This window comes from Ictalurus furcatus, chromosome 22 (genome assembly GCF_023375685.1).
Source record: "Ictalurus furcatus strain D&B chromosome 22, Billie_1.0, whole genome shotgun sequence".
Classification (NCBI taxonomy): domain Eukaryota; kingdom Metazoa; phylum Chordata; class Actinopteri; order Siluriformes; family Ictaluridae; genus Ictalurus; species Ictalurus furcatus.
This window is the reverse complement of record NC_071276.1, coordinates 19736629-19752877: the sequence shown is the minus strand read 5'-3', so window position 1 is coordinate 19752877 and position 16249 is coordinate 19736629. Positions and strand designations below refer to the sequence as shown.

At 44.2% G+C, this 16249-nt stretch overlaps 1 protein-coding gene across 2 annotated transcripts in view; it reads right to left on the bottom strand.

Annotated features, from left to right (window-relative positions):
- mxd1 (MAX dimerization protein 1) overlaps positions 1-16249 on the bottom strand; it is a 35516-nt gene that overhangs the window by 15791 nt on the left and 3476 nt on the right. For both annotated transcript variants that reach the window (XM_053654270.1, XM_053654272.1), the window contains exon 3: positions 449-478. In XM_053654270.1, coding sequence (XP_053510245.1) covers positions 449-478 — 30 coding nt within the window. The remainder of the gene's footprint in view (positions 1-448; positions 479-16249) is intronic.

Genomic DNA, 16249 nt, shown 5'->3' with positions numbered 1-16249 from the left:
AACAAAAAAACCATGGCTGAAACCGGCACGCGCCCAGCGCAGCCAGATAATTACGCTGCGTGCAAATAACTCCTCTCTGATTTGATGAAACTAAACGACGAGAAATGTATGTGATAATACGTGTTCTACTGATGCTGGAATCGAACAAAGATCATCACAAAAACAAAAAACACCCCATCAACTACATCTCGAGTGACGTCGAATCAAAATGGCGGCTCACGGCATCAGCGGTAAACACGGCAGGACTTCTTACCTTTAACCAACATACAGACACGTTAAAATATACTCGGTTAGCTGTGCAGGACGACTCTAGGAGCCATCAAAGGTTCTCTGGGCGGAGCTTTGTGCACATGGGGGGTGGACCAAAAAAAAAAAAAAAAAAAAAAAGAGTAAAATAATGCTCCTTTAACTGAGGGACGCGGATACCAGTGGGGTCAAGTGGGCGTACCTGTTCTTCTCCATCTCGTTATGCGTAGACCTGCAGAAAGAGAGAGGGAGAGAGAGAGAGAGAGGGAGAGAGAGAGAGAGAGGGAGAGAGAGGGAGAGAGGGAGAGAGAGAGAGAGAGAGAGAGGGAGAAAGAGAGAGGGAGAGAGAGAGAGAGAGAGGGAGAAAGAGAGAGGGAGAGAGAGAGAGAGAGGGCGAAAGAGAGAGGGAGAGAGAGAGAGAGAGAGGGCGAAAGAGAGAGGGAGAGAGAGAGAGAGAGAGAGAGAGGGAGGGAGAGAGAGGGAGAGAGAGGGAAGGAGAGAGAGAGAGAAAGAGAGGGAGAGAGAGGGTATGGTTAAAATCACAGTGCCTGTGCATTACAATTACAAAAAGGCAATCCGGAAGTGTCCTAACGTGCTCATGGCTGATTCGAAGTGTGCGGTGCGGAGGTGGATCGTGTTGAAGATGATGATGAAGATGATGATGATGATGATGATGATGTGCGTGTGTGTGAGAGAGAAAAAAAAAAAGAACGAGTATGCGAGTGTGTGGGAGAACAAAAAAAAGGTGCCAAACCAGCTACGTAGCACGAAAATCCTCGACACAATGCGTTACATAACGACGAGATTACGGCTGAATGTGGAGATTTAAGTGGCTGTGTGAATGGGTCGAGACGTAACGATGAATTTATTAGCTACATCTTTGATTCCTGCTCGCTCTAAGCTGATTGAACGTTGAATGTTTCTTCCCCTTCGTTCAGCCTGACGGGTCTTGTTCTCAAAATTCGCAGAAACAAAAGCGGAAAGGTTCTCCTGATTTACATCCATGTGGTTTGTTCACGGCGGCTACAGGAAATGATCAACTTTTATGTTCCAGCGTACAACATATCTATGGCAACACGACTGAAAAAAAAAACCACCGAAAAACATGCTTGTGGATTCCACGGTTAAAGATGAGCGTTTAGCGCTCACGTATCCTCCATCGTTTTCTAACAGGTTACGCTGTTACGTTCACGCCTTTCAATTAAAAACTAGTGTAGCGTGGCTAGCGGATAACTGGTAGCTAGAACGTCAGCTAGTGTTTGGTTTTCATTTCACGGCGCTCTTGAATTCTGGATTCTGATTGGTCAGAAGGTCTTGGTTAATTTTCTGCAACAGCAGCTCTGACAGTAATGCAGGTTTATATTAATGAGCTCGTTATCACTCTAATACGTTATCGTTTCCATAGCGACGGTTTGCTCACAGGTTTACTGTACGAAGAGGTTATATGTACCGTTTATGGAAGGAGTCTCCAGTGTCAGCGCTTTGTAACAGTCAGAGGTAAAGCTGCCAAGCTGCGGTGTCTCCGTCTGATTAACTCCGAGAGAAAGTGAGGGAAAGGATGTTCATAGATGCTATTACGTAAGTGAGACCTAACGGGGTTTTTAGCATTAAGTGTAACTATAAACAGATAGAAAGTATGGCGTGTCATTTTTAATAAATAAAAACTGTAATCAACAGTAAATTGCTGTGGTTTGAGACGGGAACTCTGCTTCATCACAACATTTTTAAAATCATTTTCCTGTAACAGCACGACATGTTTTATCCCTTACAAAAAAAATAAAGGATAGAGGTGCCACTTGTGTTGAGGAGGAGGAGTAGTAGGAGGAGGAGGAGGAGGAGGAGGAAGAGTAGGAGGAGGAGGAGGAGGAGTAGTAGTAGAAGGAGGAAGAGTAGCAGTAGTAGTAGTAGTAGTAGTAGTAGTAGGAGGAAGAGTAGTAGTAGTAGTAGGAGGAGGAGGAGTAGTAGTAGTAGGAGGAGGAGTAGTAGTAGTAGCAGGAGGAAGAGTAGCAGTAGTAGTAGTAGTAGTAGGAGGAAGAGTAGTAGTAGTAGTAGGAGGAGGAGTAGTAGTAGTAGGAGGAGGAGTAGTAGTAGTAGGAGGAGGAGTAGTGGTAGTAGCAGGAGGAAGAGTAGCAGTAGTAGTAGTAGTAGTAGGAGGAAGAGTAGTAGTAGTAGTAGGAGGAGTAGTAGTAGTAGTAGTAGGAGGAGGAGGAGTAGTAGTAGGAGGAGGAGGAGTAGTAGGAGGAGGACTAGTAGTAGTAATAGGAGGAGAAGGAGGAAGAGTAGTAGGAGTAGTAGTCTGAGGAGGAGGAGGAGTAGTAGTAGTAGGAGGAGGAGTAGTAGTAGTAGTTGGAGGAGGAGTAGTAGTAGTCGGAGGAGTAGTAGTAGTCGGAGGAGTAGTAGGAGTAGTAGTAGTAGGAGGAGGAGTAGTAGTAGTCGGAGGAGTAGTAGGAGTAGTAGTAGGAGTAGTAGTAGGAGGAGTAGTAGTAGGAGGAGGAGTAGTAGTAGTCGGAGGAGTAGTAGGAGTAGTAGTAGGAGTAGTAGTAGTAGGAGGAGGAGTAGTAGTAGTCGGAGGAGTAGTAGGAGTAGTAGTAGGAGTAGTAGTAGTAGGAGGAGGAGTAGTAGTAGTAGGAGGAGGAGTAGTAGTAGTCGGAGGAGTAGTAGGAGTAGTAGTAGGAGTAGTAGTAGTAGGAGGAGGAGTAGTAGTAGTCGGAGGAGTAGTAGGAGTAGTAGTAGGAGTAGTAGTAGTAGGAGGAGGAGTAGTAGTAGTCGGAGGAGTAGTAGGAGTAGTAGTAGGAGTAGGAGTAGTAGGAGTAGTAGTAGGAGTAGGAGGAGGAGTAGTAGTAGTCGGAGGAGTAGTAGGAGTAGTAGTAGGAGTAGTAGTAGTAGGAGTAGTAGTAGTAGGAGGAGGAGTAGTAGTAGTCGGAGGAGTAGTAGGAGTAGTAGTAGTAGTAGGAGGAGGAGTAGTAGGAGTAGTAGTAGTAGTAGGAGGAGGAGTAGTAGTAGTCGGAGGAGTAGTAGGAGTAGTAGTAGGAGTAGTAGTAGTAGGAGGAGGAGTAGTAGTAGTCGGAGGAGTAGTAGGAGTAGTAGTAGGAGTAGTAGTAGTAGGAGTAGTAGTAGGAGTAGTAGTAGGAGGAGGAGGAGGAGGAGGAGTATAAATGAGAAGAATTATAATAAGTACAGTTAAAAGGAAGCCACAGTAAGCTTACGGAACTGCTGTTTATCCGCCAGAACCCAAGAACCTAAACAGGTGCACTCTGACCAATGAGAGAATGGTTTACTCCTATGTGAGGAGGAGTATTAGTAGTAGTTGGAGGAGGAGGAGGAGGAGCAGGAAGAGTAGTAGTAGTAGGAGGAGGAGGAAGAGTAGTAGTAGTAGTAGGAGGAGGAGGAGGAGGAGGAGGAAGAGTAGTAGGAGGAGTAGTAGTAGTAATAGGAGGAGGAAAAGTAGTAGTAGTAGGAGGAGGAGTAGTAGTAGTAGGAGTAGTAGTAGTAATAGGAGGAGTACTAGTAGGAGGAGGAGGAAAAGTAGTAGTAGTAGTAGTAGTAGGAGGAGGAGTAGTAGGAGGAAGAGTAGTAATAGGAGAAGTACTAGTAGGAGGAGGAGGAAAAGTAGTAGGAGGAGGAGTAGTAGGAGGAGGAAGAAGAGTAGTAGAAGTAGTAGTAGTAGGAAGAGAAGGAGGAGGAAGAAGAGTAGGAGGAGGAGGAGTAGTAGTCGGAGGAGGAGGAGGAGTAGTAGGAGTATAAATGAGATGAATTATAATAAGTACAGTTAAAAGGAAGCCACAGTAAGCTTACGGAACTGCTGTTTATCCGCCAGAACCCAAGAACATAAACAGGTGCACTCTGACCAATGAGAGAACTATGTGAGGAGGAGTAGTAGTAGTGGTAGTAGGAGGAGGAGGAAGAGTAGTAGTAGTAGTAGTAGTAGTAGGAGTAGGAGTAGTAGGAGGAGGAGTAGTAGTAGTAATAGGAGGAGGAAAAGTAGTAGTAGTAGGAGGAGGAGGAGGAAGAAGAGTAGGACGAGGAGTAGTAGTAGGGGTAGTCGGAGGAATAGTCCTAGTAGTAGGAGGAGTAGTATTAGTAGGAGGAGGAGTAGTAGGAAGAGGAGGAAAAGTAGTAGGAGGAGGAGTAGGAGTAGTTGTAGTAGTAGTAGTAGTAGTAGGAAGAGGAGGAGTAGTAGTAGGAGTAGTCGTAGTAGTAGTAGGAAGAGTAGTAGTAGTAGTAGTAGGAAGAGTAGTAGTAGTAGTAGTAGTAGTAGGAGGAGGAGTAGTAGTAGTAGTAGGAGTAGTAGTAGGAGTAGTTGTAGTAGTAGTAGGAGTAGTAGTAGTAGGAAGAGTAGTAGTAGTAGTAGTAGTAGTAGGAGGAGGAGTAGTAGTAGTAGTAGGAGTAGTAGTAGGAGTAGTTGTAGTAGTAGTAGGAGTAGTAGTAGTAGGAAGAGTAGTAGTAGTAGTAGTAGTAGTAGGAGGAGGAGTAGTAGTAGTAGTAGGAGTAGTAGTAGGAAGAGGAGGAGTAGTAGTAGGAGTAGTTGTAGTAGGAGGAGGAGTAGTAGTAGTAGTAGGAGTAGTAGTAGGAAGAGTAGTAGTAGTAGTAGTAGTAGTAGGAGGAGGAGTAGTAGTAGTAGTAGGAGTAGTAGTAGTAGGAAGAGTAGTAGTAGTAGTAGTAGTAGTAGGAGGAGGAGTAGTAGTAGTAGTAGGAGTAGTAGTAGGAAGAGGAGGAGTAGTAGTAGTAGTAGTAGTAGTAGGAGGAGGAGTAGTAGTAGTAGTAGGAGTAGTAGTAGGAAGAGTAGTAGTAGTAGTAGTAGTAGTAGGAGGAGGAGGAGTAGTAGTAGTAGTAGGAGTAGTAGTAGGAAGAGGAGGAGTAGTAGTAGGAGTAGTTGTAGTAGTAGTAGGAGTAGTAGTAGTAGGAAGAGTAGTAGTAGTAGTAGTAGTAGTAGGAGGAGGAGGAGTAGTAGTAGTAGTAGGAGTAGTAGTAGGAAGAGGAGGAGTAGTAGTAGGAGTAGTTGTAGTAGTAGTAGGAGTAGTAGTAGTAGGAAGAGTAGTAGTAGTAGTAGTAGTAGTAGGAGGAGGAGTAGTAGGAGTATAAATGAGATGAATTATAAGTACAGTTAAAAGGAAGCCACAGTAAGCTTGCGGAACTGCTGTTTATCCGTCGGAACACAAGAACATAAACAGGTGCACTCTGACCAATGAGAGGACGGTTTACTCCTATGTGACTTTCATAAACACATTTTGTTAGGCTTTTAAACGCTGCCTTGTGAGAGCGAACCGAGTCGTCACACTAACAATTCAAGTCCCCATTTCGAAACAAAGCACAGCTCTACAGGTCTGAAAACGCCCGAATACTGTACTGCTTTCATTCGTTCGCTCCATCCTCTAATAAAACCATCTCTCCTGCACACTGTAACCATGACAACAACGGCTTCTGCCTTCTGACTGAACGGGCTAATTAGTTAGCTCCTCTATCTCCATTTATTGACATTGAAAGCTAGATTTTCTCAGCACTCCGTGTCCTCCGTGTCGATTTCTCTCGCTCTTCCGTCGATCCGCGAGCCGATTGGCCGGAAGTTAAAGCTTTCTAGATTTACAAAAAAAAAAAAACCTGTCCATTTTTATCGGCGTATACATTACAGACAGGAAGTCCTCATTAGCTGATATAACTACAGATATTTTCTTTAAGCAGAGGATCACAGGATCAGAGCGTGACCTACTGATATCACGCTCTTCTGAAAAGTGATGACGGGACGGGCCGCGAGACCAAAGTTATCTTTTCCAGCGCGTTCTTTTTTCCGCTTTGAGATAACGTTACCGCAGCGACGGTGTTCCAGTTAGTCAGCGGAACGATACGGGTGGAAAACGCACGCTCTCAGATGTAAGAAGATAGTACACGCTTCCTTTTTACGCCTTACGAGTCGTCGCCGAGCAGTCTGAGGTCCATTTGCGTGATGCCAATATTTGAGCGCTCGGAAGACTGGAGCTTCGTCTACAGGTATTTACAGTTCATCTGAGAATGAGTTCTGTGTTTGATCGTTTGCACATAGGCTAGGGCAAATATTGAAATTCTGTACCTGCCTGGCTTTTATATCGGTTTAGTCGAAGCAAGAACATCCACAGAAACATGGATTTAAATGTTCTGGGCAGGTTCCTGAGGCTGGTAAGACCTCTTGAGGAAATGTATTTGTTTTTGTATTGTATTTTTTTTTTTAAACAGCAAGAACAGGACGTCGTGGTGCTTGTGGGCGGGGCTACGCTGAAGACAATCGGCTCTACTCGTCCTTCCGGCCTGAAGATCCGTCCGTTCTCAGCACGCGTCTCTGCCCGACATCTCAGACTGGAAGAGGGGACACCACCTTAAGCTCGTCGTCCCTGCCCGCCCCTCGATCAACCACGACGGCACCGTGCGGCTCGGCTCAACCACACTCCAACCAGCCGGGACAGCCAGAAACCTTGGGGTGACTTTCGATGACCTCTTCACCTTTACAGACTTTACATTTGAACAACGGCACGGTCCTGTACGTTCATTTGGTACAACATGAAGAATATCAGACCCTATCTCACTGATCTTAGTTACTAGTCCAGGCTCTAGTTATCTCAAAACTGGACTACTGCAGCGCACTACTCCCGGGTCTCCCAGCCAGCGCCGTAGAACCCCTTCAGATGATTCAACATGCAGCAGCAGCAGCACGCCCTGTCTTCAACCGGCCCAAAAGTACACACGTCACACCCCTCTTCGTCTCCCTCCGCTGGCTTCCTGTACCCGCACGTATCAAATTCAAGGCCTTGGTGCTCACGAACAAGACTTTGTCTGGAACAGCACCTCCCTACCTCGACACTCTCCTTGAGGTTTACGTTCCCTCAGTTAACAAACGACGCCTGGTACTGCCTACTCAGCGAGGCACGAGGTCCCTTTCCAGAACCTTCAAACTGACCGTCCCACAGCGGTGGAACGAACTTCCAACTCAATCCGGTCACTATCTTCCAAAAAAACATCTAAAGACCCACCTCTAGCTGCACTTAATCTACACTTACACCTCGACTCTGCGCACAATGCGTCTCTAGCACTCAATTAAAAAATCTTGTACGGTAGCACTACGTGTATTGTTCTCCGCTTGATATATCGCTTTGCTCGTATTTCCTCGTTTGTAAGTCGTCTTGCTGAATGAATAAATTTGAATGTAACTTGCAACGGCATTTCTAACATGCAACGTTCAAGGTCGATAAATGTCGTACAGTATGCTGTGTGTGTGTGTGTGTGTGTGTGTGTGTGTGTGTGTGTGTGTTTTACACTACAATTGTGGCATTAAAATGTTAACTAAGGTTTTTTTTTTAATGAAAGAAGGCAGAAGGTGTGAATTCTCAGAAACAAGGAAAAATTTAACTCCGTCATTTCTGGTAACAAAAGAAAGTCTGAATTCCAGAAAATACGACAGCACCCATACTGTACTCTCTTCTCACACACAAACACACACACACACACACATGCCAGGCAAATTTAGCAGTAGTAACCAGAAGCAATCACCGAGAGTGCTGTGACCTGGTGTCCATCAATCACTCTATACGTTTTACTGTACTCCATACACACTCTCTCACACACAAACATGTTTTCTATCTTTGTGAGGACCTTAGACCTTAATGATTACTTCAGTAATTAACACTATTCCTACCCCTAACCCTCACCTCTAACCTTAAACAAAAGGATTTTTGACTCTTCTGGCTTTTAAAATAACACTAAGTGTAAAAACGAGGCATCTTTATGAGGACCAGGTCATTGTGAGGACGTGTGACACAGCCCTATCCTTGTGAGGACCTGTGGTCTTTTTCGGTCATCACGAAGAGATAAATGTGCTTTCACACCTCTCGCAGTCCATCATATGGCTGCACGTAAGTGAGAGTGGAGGGAGAAAGAAAAAAAAAAAAAAAAGAAAAAAGACATGAACAACCTAGCAATGCGCAACACACACACATGCACGCACACACAAAATCTAGCCCTACGTGAGCCGATCCTCTGGCTCCTGCATAGCAATTTGCATAATTTGCATAGAACTGCACGGAAAAAAATCAAATAAATTCAAATGTTACTCTGAATGGAAACTAGGAGAAACAAAATGGACGCCGGCGCTGGACTTTTCTATTAGCGGCTATGATCAGTGCCGCCTGATCTGTATCGGAGCTACTTGACATTTTTTCCCCCTCACAGTACAAACCGCAAACGCACGTCTATTACCTGTTACGCATATCGTTATTACAGACCGACAGATTTCAGCTATAAATGTACCGTTTTCATTTTAAATTCACACCTCGGCGGTGCTGAATTCTCCAACCCGAGCACGTGCAGCGGCTCCTTCTAATACGTTGTCGTTTCTATAGCAACAGCTCATTTGCAGGTACGGTGGGGCGCTCTGTGTAACCTACAGCTAATAACGAACAGATTAAGTAAAGGTGTCGTCGTCGCTGTCTAATCCCTGTTGTAACGGTGACACGTTCTGGTAGGAGTCTGTGTCACGTTTATGGAAGGAGTCTCCAGTTTCGGCACTCTGTAACAGTCGGTGGTCAGAGGAGTTCACGCTTTACGGTTTCTCTCTAACATGAAAAACTGGGTTGGTGTTGGGTTTTTTTTTTGCCTTATTATCTTCAAAAAATAAAACAAAAATAAATCGACTTTGCGGTCGTAACATCAAACAAAAAGAATTTTCGCATAACGGCGTGTTCTGGAGTACCGCACGGTACTCCTTATTAACATACGATGCATTTCAGTGAATGGGTTTACTCTTTCTATTCTACCCACAGCTACTCTTTATTTATTTATTTATTTAGGAATATACCGTACGAGACAATTTTAAGCAAAATTTTAAAGAAAGTGCCATTTTTATTCCACGCGATATAAAATCCCATGAGGTTACTTGGGAAATATTGGAACAGGTTCAGCACATTGCGAAATGGAGTTCAGGATGTGAAGATATCGAGTTTTGGACTGTTATTTGGGTTGCGTTTTTTTTCTTCTTCTTAATACGCAAACGCCGCGGGATGTCACCGAGGGTTTTTTTTGTGATCGTCGCGGCTAAAAACGCTCTTTTTTTTTTTTTTGGCACAGAAAGCTACTCGAATCTGTGAAATCGCAATCGCACAAAATTGTTTTGCACGCTCTTTCGGTGATGTTTGTTGGTAAACGAGACCTTTTAGCCGTACGTGTTCGTCGTGATGACGTCACGTGACGCGTCTCGGCCCAAATCTGCGGAGACTTTGCAAGCTCCTCCGAATATTCGCTCGATTTCGCGTTAATTTCTGCGATCGCAGAAAAAAACAAAAACAAAAAAACCTCCTTTAGGGACTGAGTAACGGTATTCTACGAGAGAAGACTCCTCGTTAAGGAAGACGATCCAAGTCGGGTAAAAAAGCCGAACCAAGCTAGGCTGGGCCGAAATTTGTGATTCCCTAACGTTTCCGTTAAACAAATACGACGACGTTCGACGACTTCCGAGGAATTTCTATCCTTGTTTCGATCGTCATCGGCGTGCTACGCTCGTATCGCTCGGAAAATAAATCGGACGCGTTTGTTTACGACTGAGCAGATCTGATTTGTAGAATTTCGAAAGGAACTTTAACACTTCTACATGTGTATGTTACTGAAGAGGGCGTGACGATGGTGTTACGTGTCTTAGGAACGTGCGAAGGGGACTGCCTCGGCTGCGTGGCTACAGTCTCATAAGATCTGCGTTCCTCTGTGTGTGTGTGTGTGTGTGTGTGTGTGTGTGAGGCAGCTAGTGCTAACATAACAACCCTCGGTGCACGACAGGGGCTTGTGGTGTAACACTGACAGCCACCTGTTCAACCAGGCAGAGCCAAACCTCGCTCAAATCTGGTGTGTGCTCCAGAAACAAACCCAAATAAACTGGGAATATTGGGAACGTTTTCCTGTTTGTGTTCTCCTGGGGGCCGAGAGCTCCGTCTCCTAAAATAACCAGTGTCCTTTTTTTTCCCCCCCCCCGCCTGGCTATTTATTACCCTTAGTATAAATCCTAAGCGGTGTGCGACGCCCTTGGCTTTACACGCGGCTTTACGGGATCCATCGAGCTGCTTCCTCGTCACGGGGAAATTTATACCTCCAATTAAAAACCGGGTTAACGCTACGTTAAGGCCATCTGAAACGTAGAGGACAGCGATATTAGTATCTCTGACAGCTTTTGGAAAGGATGTGCTGTTCCGTCTCCGTGTGTGTGTGTGTGTGTGTGTGTGTGTGTGTGTGTAAGGGTAGAAGAGGTAGGTGGAAAACTGTCATATGTGTAATGCTGGAGCTGGAACTGTACTCGTTGCTCAGAGCTGGCAGCGATGCAGAACGGAGGGGGAGGGAAGGAAGAAACGCGCACACACACACACACACACAGAGCGCGTAACACTCCCATCCCTTCCCCCAACAAGCCATCAGGAAACGTAACAAGCCAAAGTAGGAGGGAGGCATGCAGAGATCGAGGGGAGGCAAAAAAAAAAAACGAGACCGAGGGAATATCTTTGGAGCGTATGAGCTGATGACAAGTCTTACGACAAAAGGTCACACACACACACACACACACCTCATCAATCTGACAGTCTGCTAAATGAAATAAATACAAGTTCTTCGGCTCTCCCGAAGGCTTCTTAACGACGACGCTCTGTCTATCGGCTCATCCAATCGTGTTGCTATTTATTCAAGAAAAACACGTAACGATCTCAACAATCTCGACACGGCGACGGTTTCTCTGTTCATTTAACATTTAAGGAAGGAGTCTCCAGCGTCGGCGCTTTGCGACACCCGGAGGTAAAGCCATAACTAAGCTTTCCCCACACGTGACGGTGAAAGGACGACTGTTTACAGCTGCTATAGCGCGAGTGAGAAGAGGAACTGTAAACGTAAATGTAGCTAGAAACTATAAACATCGGCTGTTTATAGAAAAGAAAAAGAAAAAAAACGCACCGTAAGGAAAAACAACGGCGTAATCGATTCAGGAATTCATTCGCGGGTCTCTTTACGACGCGGGTTCCAGACCGGATCGTCGTGCGGGAAATAAAATGGCCGCCGAATTCGGTTCTCCTCTTTTTGTCGAACCTCAGACGGTCTTCCCTCGTGGCGCGGAAGGTACCGCATCACACGGGGGTCGTGGACGTTGCTATGACGACATGCGTAGGCTGGGAAAACATCTCGGTTTCGTTTCAGAAAGCTCTGCTGCAGTAAGCTGATGAAGCTCGCTCACACACACACACACACACACACACACACACACACACACACACACACACACACACACACACACCTGCTATACGTCCTGCTCTGAACTGGAATGATAAGTTTCCCTCCCTGACCACAACACACTGTGGCGTATAAATAGCGCTGACCCTGGGATACCCTTATCCGACATTTATATCCAGTTATCTCCTGTTACACACCACCCACACACACGCACACACAACAACAACAACAACAACAACAACAGCAGCTTGTTGAGTTGTCTTTTTAAATCTAAACACTCTTCCATAGACACGTTAGTTGATGTCCTAAATTACCCACGATGCCGTTCGACTACCTGCTGATAGTGACGTAAAGACTTCAAAAAAAAAAAAAAAATCAAAGAAAACGCCAACGCTATCTGCAAATCGAGACGATCTCTTCCACCGAGTTCAGGAAATGTTAACCCTCGCTCCATTTCCACCGAAAGCGAGCGATGCAGCGGCGCCCTACTGCCCGAGTCCCTAGCGCTCATCGTCTCGTACGCCGCCGCCGAGCCGAGCTGGCACGCGACGAGAATAACGGCGACCGACAAATCAGCACCAGAATCACCAAACACATCAGAAATATTTCGACGTAAACATATTTGATGCGTTTCAGGGTGGAGGTTTACTTTAACCGCACGGAAAATCCACATTAAAGCCTTAAAGTTAAACTTTAAATCACGGTCACTTCCTGCTTTACACTGAAACTCCGCCTTCACGCTTTCACGTCCGAGACTTAACCCTGTACCGCATGGGTTGGTACATTTCCATAAACAAATAAAAAGTCCAAGTAATAAAAAAAAATAGATATACTTTTTAAAAACGGAAACAATTTTCGGGGTGTAGTTGGTAAATCTTTTAGAAGTATATTTTTAATTGAAACATAATTTTTTTTTTAATAAGTCCAAAACGTCTGAAATTACAAAAAAAAACCATAATTCTTACTTTGAATGTGAAAAAAGTAAATATATTATTAGAGAAGCCTGGCGTCTTTTTTGCTTTGTAAGCCTGTTTCACTTCATGAACACACGTTCCACAGTTCCGTTATCACCGTTATATGGCAACAGTGACATTTTACCATTTCACAGAATACTCAAAATATAGAAAATAAATGACTAAATAAATAAATAAATAAATAAATAAATAAATAAATAAATAAACGCTATCCTATCTCAGATACTGTTGACATTTTTTTTTTCCTTTAAGTAGTTTTGCCTCCAATGATGACGTTCACCATGCCATGTGATTGCAGAAAAGGAAGTGCAAACAGCACTTCCGGGTCATGTGACATGGCACGTAATAGTTTTATATTATGGCCTATCAAGCGATGAGAGATACATTAACTGTTGGCATAACTGCTGCAACACCATGTAGTAAAGCGTAGCCATATTTTGTGCTCGGTTTTCCGAGGCATGATGTCCAAGATGGCCGCCTCATTAATGCTTGGCTACACTGTGGGTCAGGTTTACGGGTGACGGCAAGCCCTGCTGCGTCCTAAACCACATCTGTACGTCGCTCTGTATGCGTTAGCCTGGACTGGATCTGTGAGAGAGGTGTGCTAATTTTATTCATTCAAAGGGCTTTCGACTGGGCGTCGATATCAGAGCGGAGCTACGACCTGAAAACAACCTACGTTAATACCCAATCAAAAAAATACTAAGAATAAATAAATAGATAAATCAAAGCTAGTGGGGACGACAATATGCATAATGAGGCGGCGGACAGAACAATCAGCTCGGTCCTGTTCAAACGAAGGAGGAGGAGGAGGAGGAGGAGGAGGAGGAGTGCTGGAGGGGAGGATGAAGAGACCTGGGGCAGTGAATGATGGTTGAGTAATTAACTGGAGTGGGGGTGGAGGAGAAGTGTGGGAGTGTGTTGGGAACATCGGAGCAACGTGTGTGTGTGTGTGTGTGTGTGTGTGTGTGTACGATGAATCCGCTTGCTCAGATGTACGATGTAGCCTTTTGCTCGAGTCGCACTTGAGCACGATGAGCAGAATGATAACGAGGACGAGGTCTAGTGGCTCAGACAGACGCTCGAACGAGGATCAACTCTCCGCGACTAATCTACAGCGATATAATATACACGAGTGACGTGTGAAGTATAAACCGCTCCGTCTCACGCCGCTACAGGAAACTCAATCGACAACAACCTGGCGTGATGACGCCGAGTTACTGCTGCCACCCTGAAGCGCTTTATTCCTCTTATAACACAGCAAGCTGTGCAAGTCTTTCCCTCGGGTTATCTTAAATATAATGAACAAAACAAAAAAACAGGCTTATTAAACTCCTCTGTCTTTAAGATCTCAGAAAGCCTACCGCTTTACCTCCGACACAAGAGGCTCCTTCCATAAACTTTAAACGTCCGGACGTTCTCCTTACGGAAAACTCACTCGGCCGCATCAACGATTCGGCGTTTCATTTCCTGTGAATGAGCCGTTACTAAAGAAACGGTAACGTGTCCGAACGAGCGCGTTAATATTAACCGGTGATTTGCAGCTGCGCTACTTTAAAAAAATAATAATAATAATAAAAATGAATCGACACCTTCTGACCAATCGGAATCCAGAACCCGACGCCGCTGTTGCGCCGTGACGCGCACATTTCCGATCTCATCACGTCGCAGGTTTGCGGGCTGACGCTTCGTTACGGTACGATGTATAACCGCGTATAATCGTTAAAAAACCTCGGAGCCTGAAAAGACACGGCCGCTAACGTTACAGATATAACGCCCTGAATAACAACACCACTGCTGAATATTTTAGCGTCTTAACACTTTAATGTTTAAAAGTCGCAGAGGACGGTCCGAGAGAAAAGCGGACAGCGGTTCGTTTTGTTTTTTTAACCCTGCGATTCGGTGAAGGCGGCGGCGTGTGCGGATACACTGCATAAAAATCTTAAATAATCGAGGGAGTAGCTGCAGTGTCCTTCACTAATCACAGCAGAAGGTGTGAAAATGAAGCGAAGTACACAAGGTTTCCAGAGAAACAGGAAGTTTCAGAGAAAATGTGCAGAGCGAAACCACATCATATTTAATCACTTAACCTATTTTTCATTTACCATATAAAATAAAACTAGTCTTTTATCAGTTCATTTTATTTCTACATCATTCATTTTATTTTGAATATTAACAGTAACGGGAACACTGACAGGAATACTGACAGTAATGGGAATACTGACAGGAATACTGACAGTAACGGGAATACTGACAGGAAGACTAACAGTAACGGGAATACTAACAGTAATGGGAATACTGACAGGAATACTAACAGTAATGGGAATACTGACAGGAATACTAACAGTAATGGGAATACTGACAGTAATGGGAATACTGACAGGAATACTGACAGTAACGGGAATACTGACAGGAATACTGACAGTAACGGGAATACTAACAGTAATGGGAATACTGACAGGAATACTAACAGTAATGGGAATACTGACAGGAATACTGACAGTAACAGGAATACTGACAGGAAGACTAACAGTAACGGGAATACTGACAGTAATCGGAATACTGACAGGAATACTAACAGTAATGGGAATACTGACAGAAATACTGACAGTAACGGGAATACTGACAGGAATACTGACAGTAACGGGAATACTAACAGTAATGGGAATACTGACAGGAATACTAACAGTAATGGGAATACTGACAGGAATACTGACAGTAACGGGAATACTGACAGGAAGACTAACAGTAACGGGAATACTGACAGTAATCGGAATACTGACAGGAATACTAACAGTAATGGGAATACTGACAGGAATACTGACAGTAACGGGAATACTGACAGGAATACTGACAGTAACGGGAATACTGACAGGAATACTGACAGTAACGGGAATACTAACAGTAATGGGAATACTGACAGGAATACTAACAGTAATGGGAATACTGACAGGAATACTGACAGTAACGGGAATACTGACAGGAATACTGACAGTAACGGGAATACTGACAGGAAGACTAACAGTAACGGGAATACTGACAGTAATCGGAATACTGACAGGAATACTAACAGTAATGGGAATACTGACAGGAATACTAACAGTAATGGGAATACTGACAGGAATACTGACAGTAACAGGAATACTGACAGGAAGACTAACAGTAACGGGAATACTAACAGTAATGGGAATACTGACAGGAATACTAACAGTAATGGGAATACTGACAGTAACAGGAATACTGACAGGAAGACTAACAGTAACGGGAATACTGACAGGAATACTAACAGTAATGGGAATACTGACAGGAATACTAACAGTAATGGAATACTGACAGGAATACTGACAGTAACGGGAATACTGACAGGAATACTAACAGTAACGGGAATACTGACAGGAATACTAACAGTAACAGGAATACTGACAGTAATGGGAATACTGACAGTAATGGGAATACTGACAGGAATACTAACAGTAATGGGAATACTAACAGTAAAGGGAATACTAACAATAACGGGAATACTGACAGGAATACTAACAGTAACGGGAATACTGACAGGAATACTAACAATAACGGGAATACTAACAGTAACGGGAATACTGACAGGAATACTAAGAGTAACGGGAATACTGACAGTAACGGGAATACTGACAGGAATACTAACAGTAACAGGAATACTGACAGTAACGGGAATACTGACAGGAATACTAACAGTAACGGGAATACTGACAGGAATACTAACAGTAATCGGAAATACTAACAGTAATGGGAATACGAACAGGAATACTAACAGTAATGGGAATACTAACAGT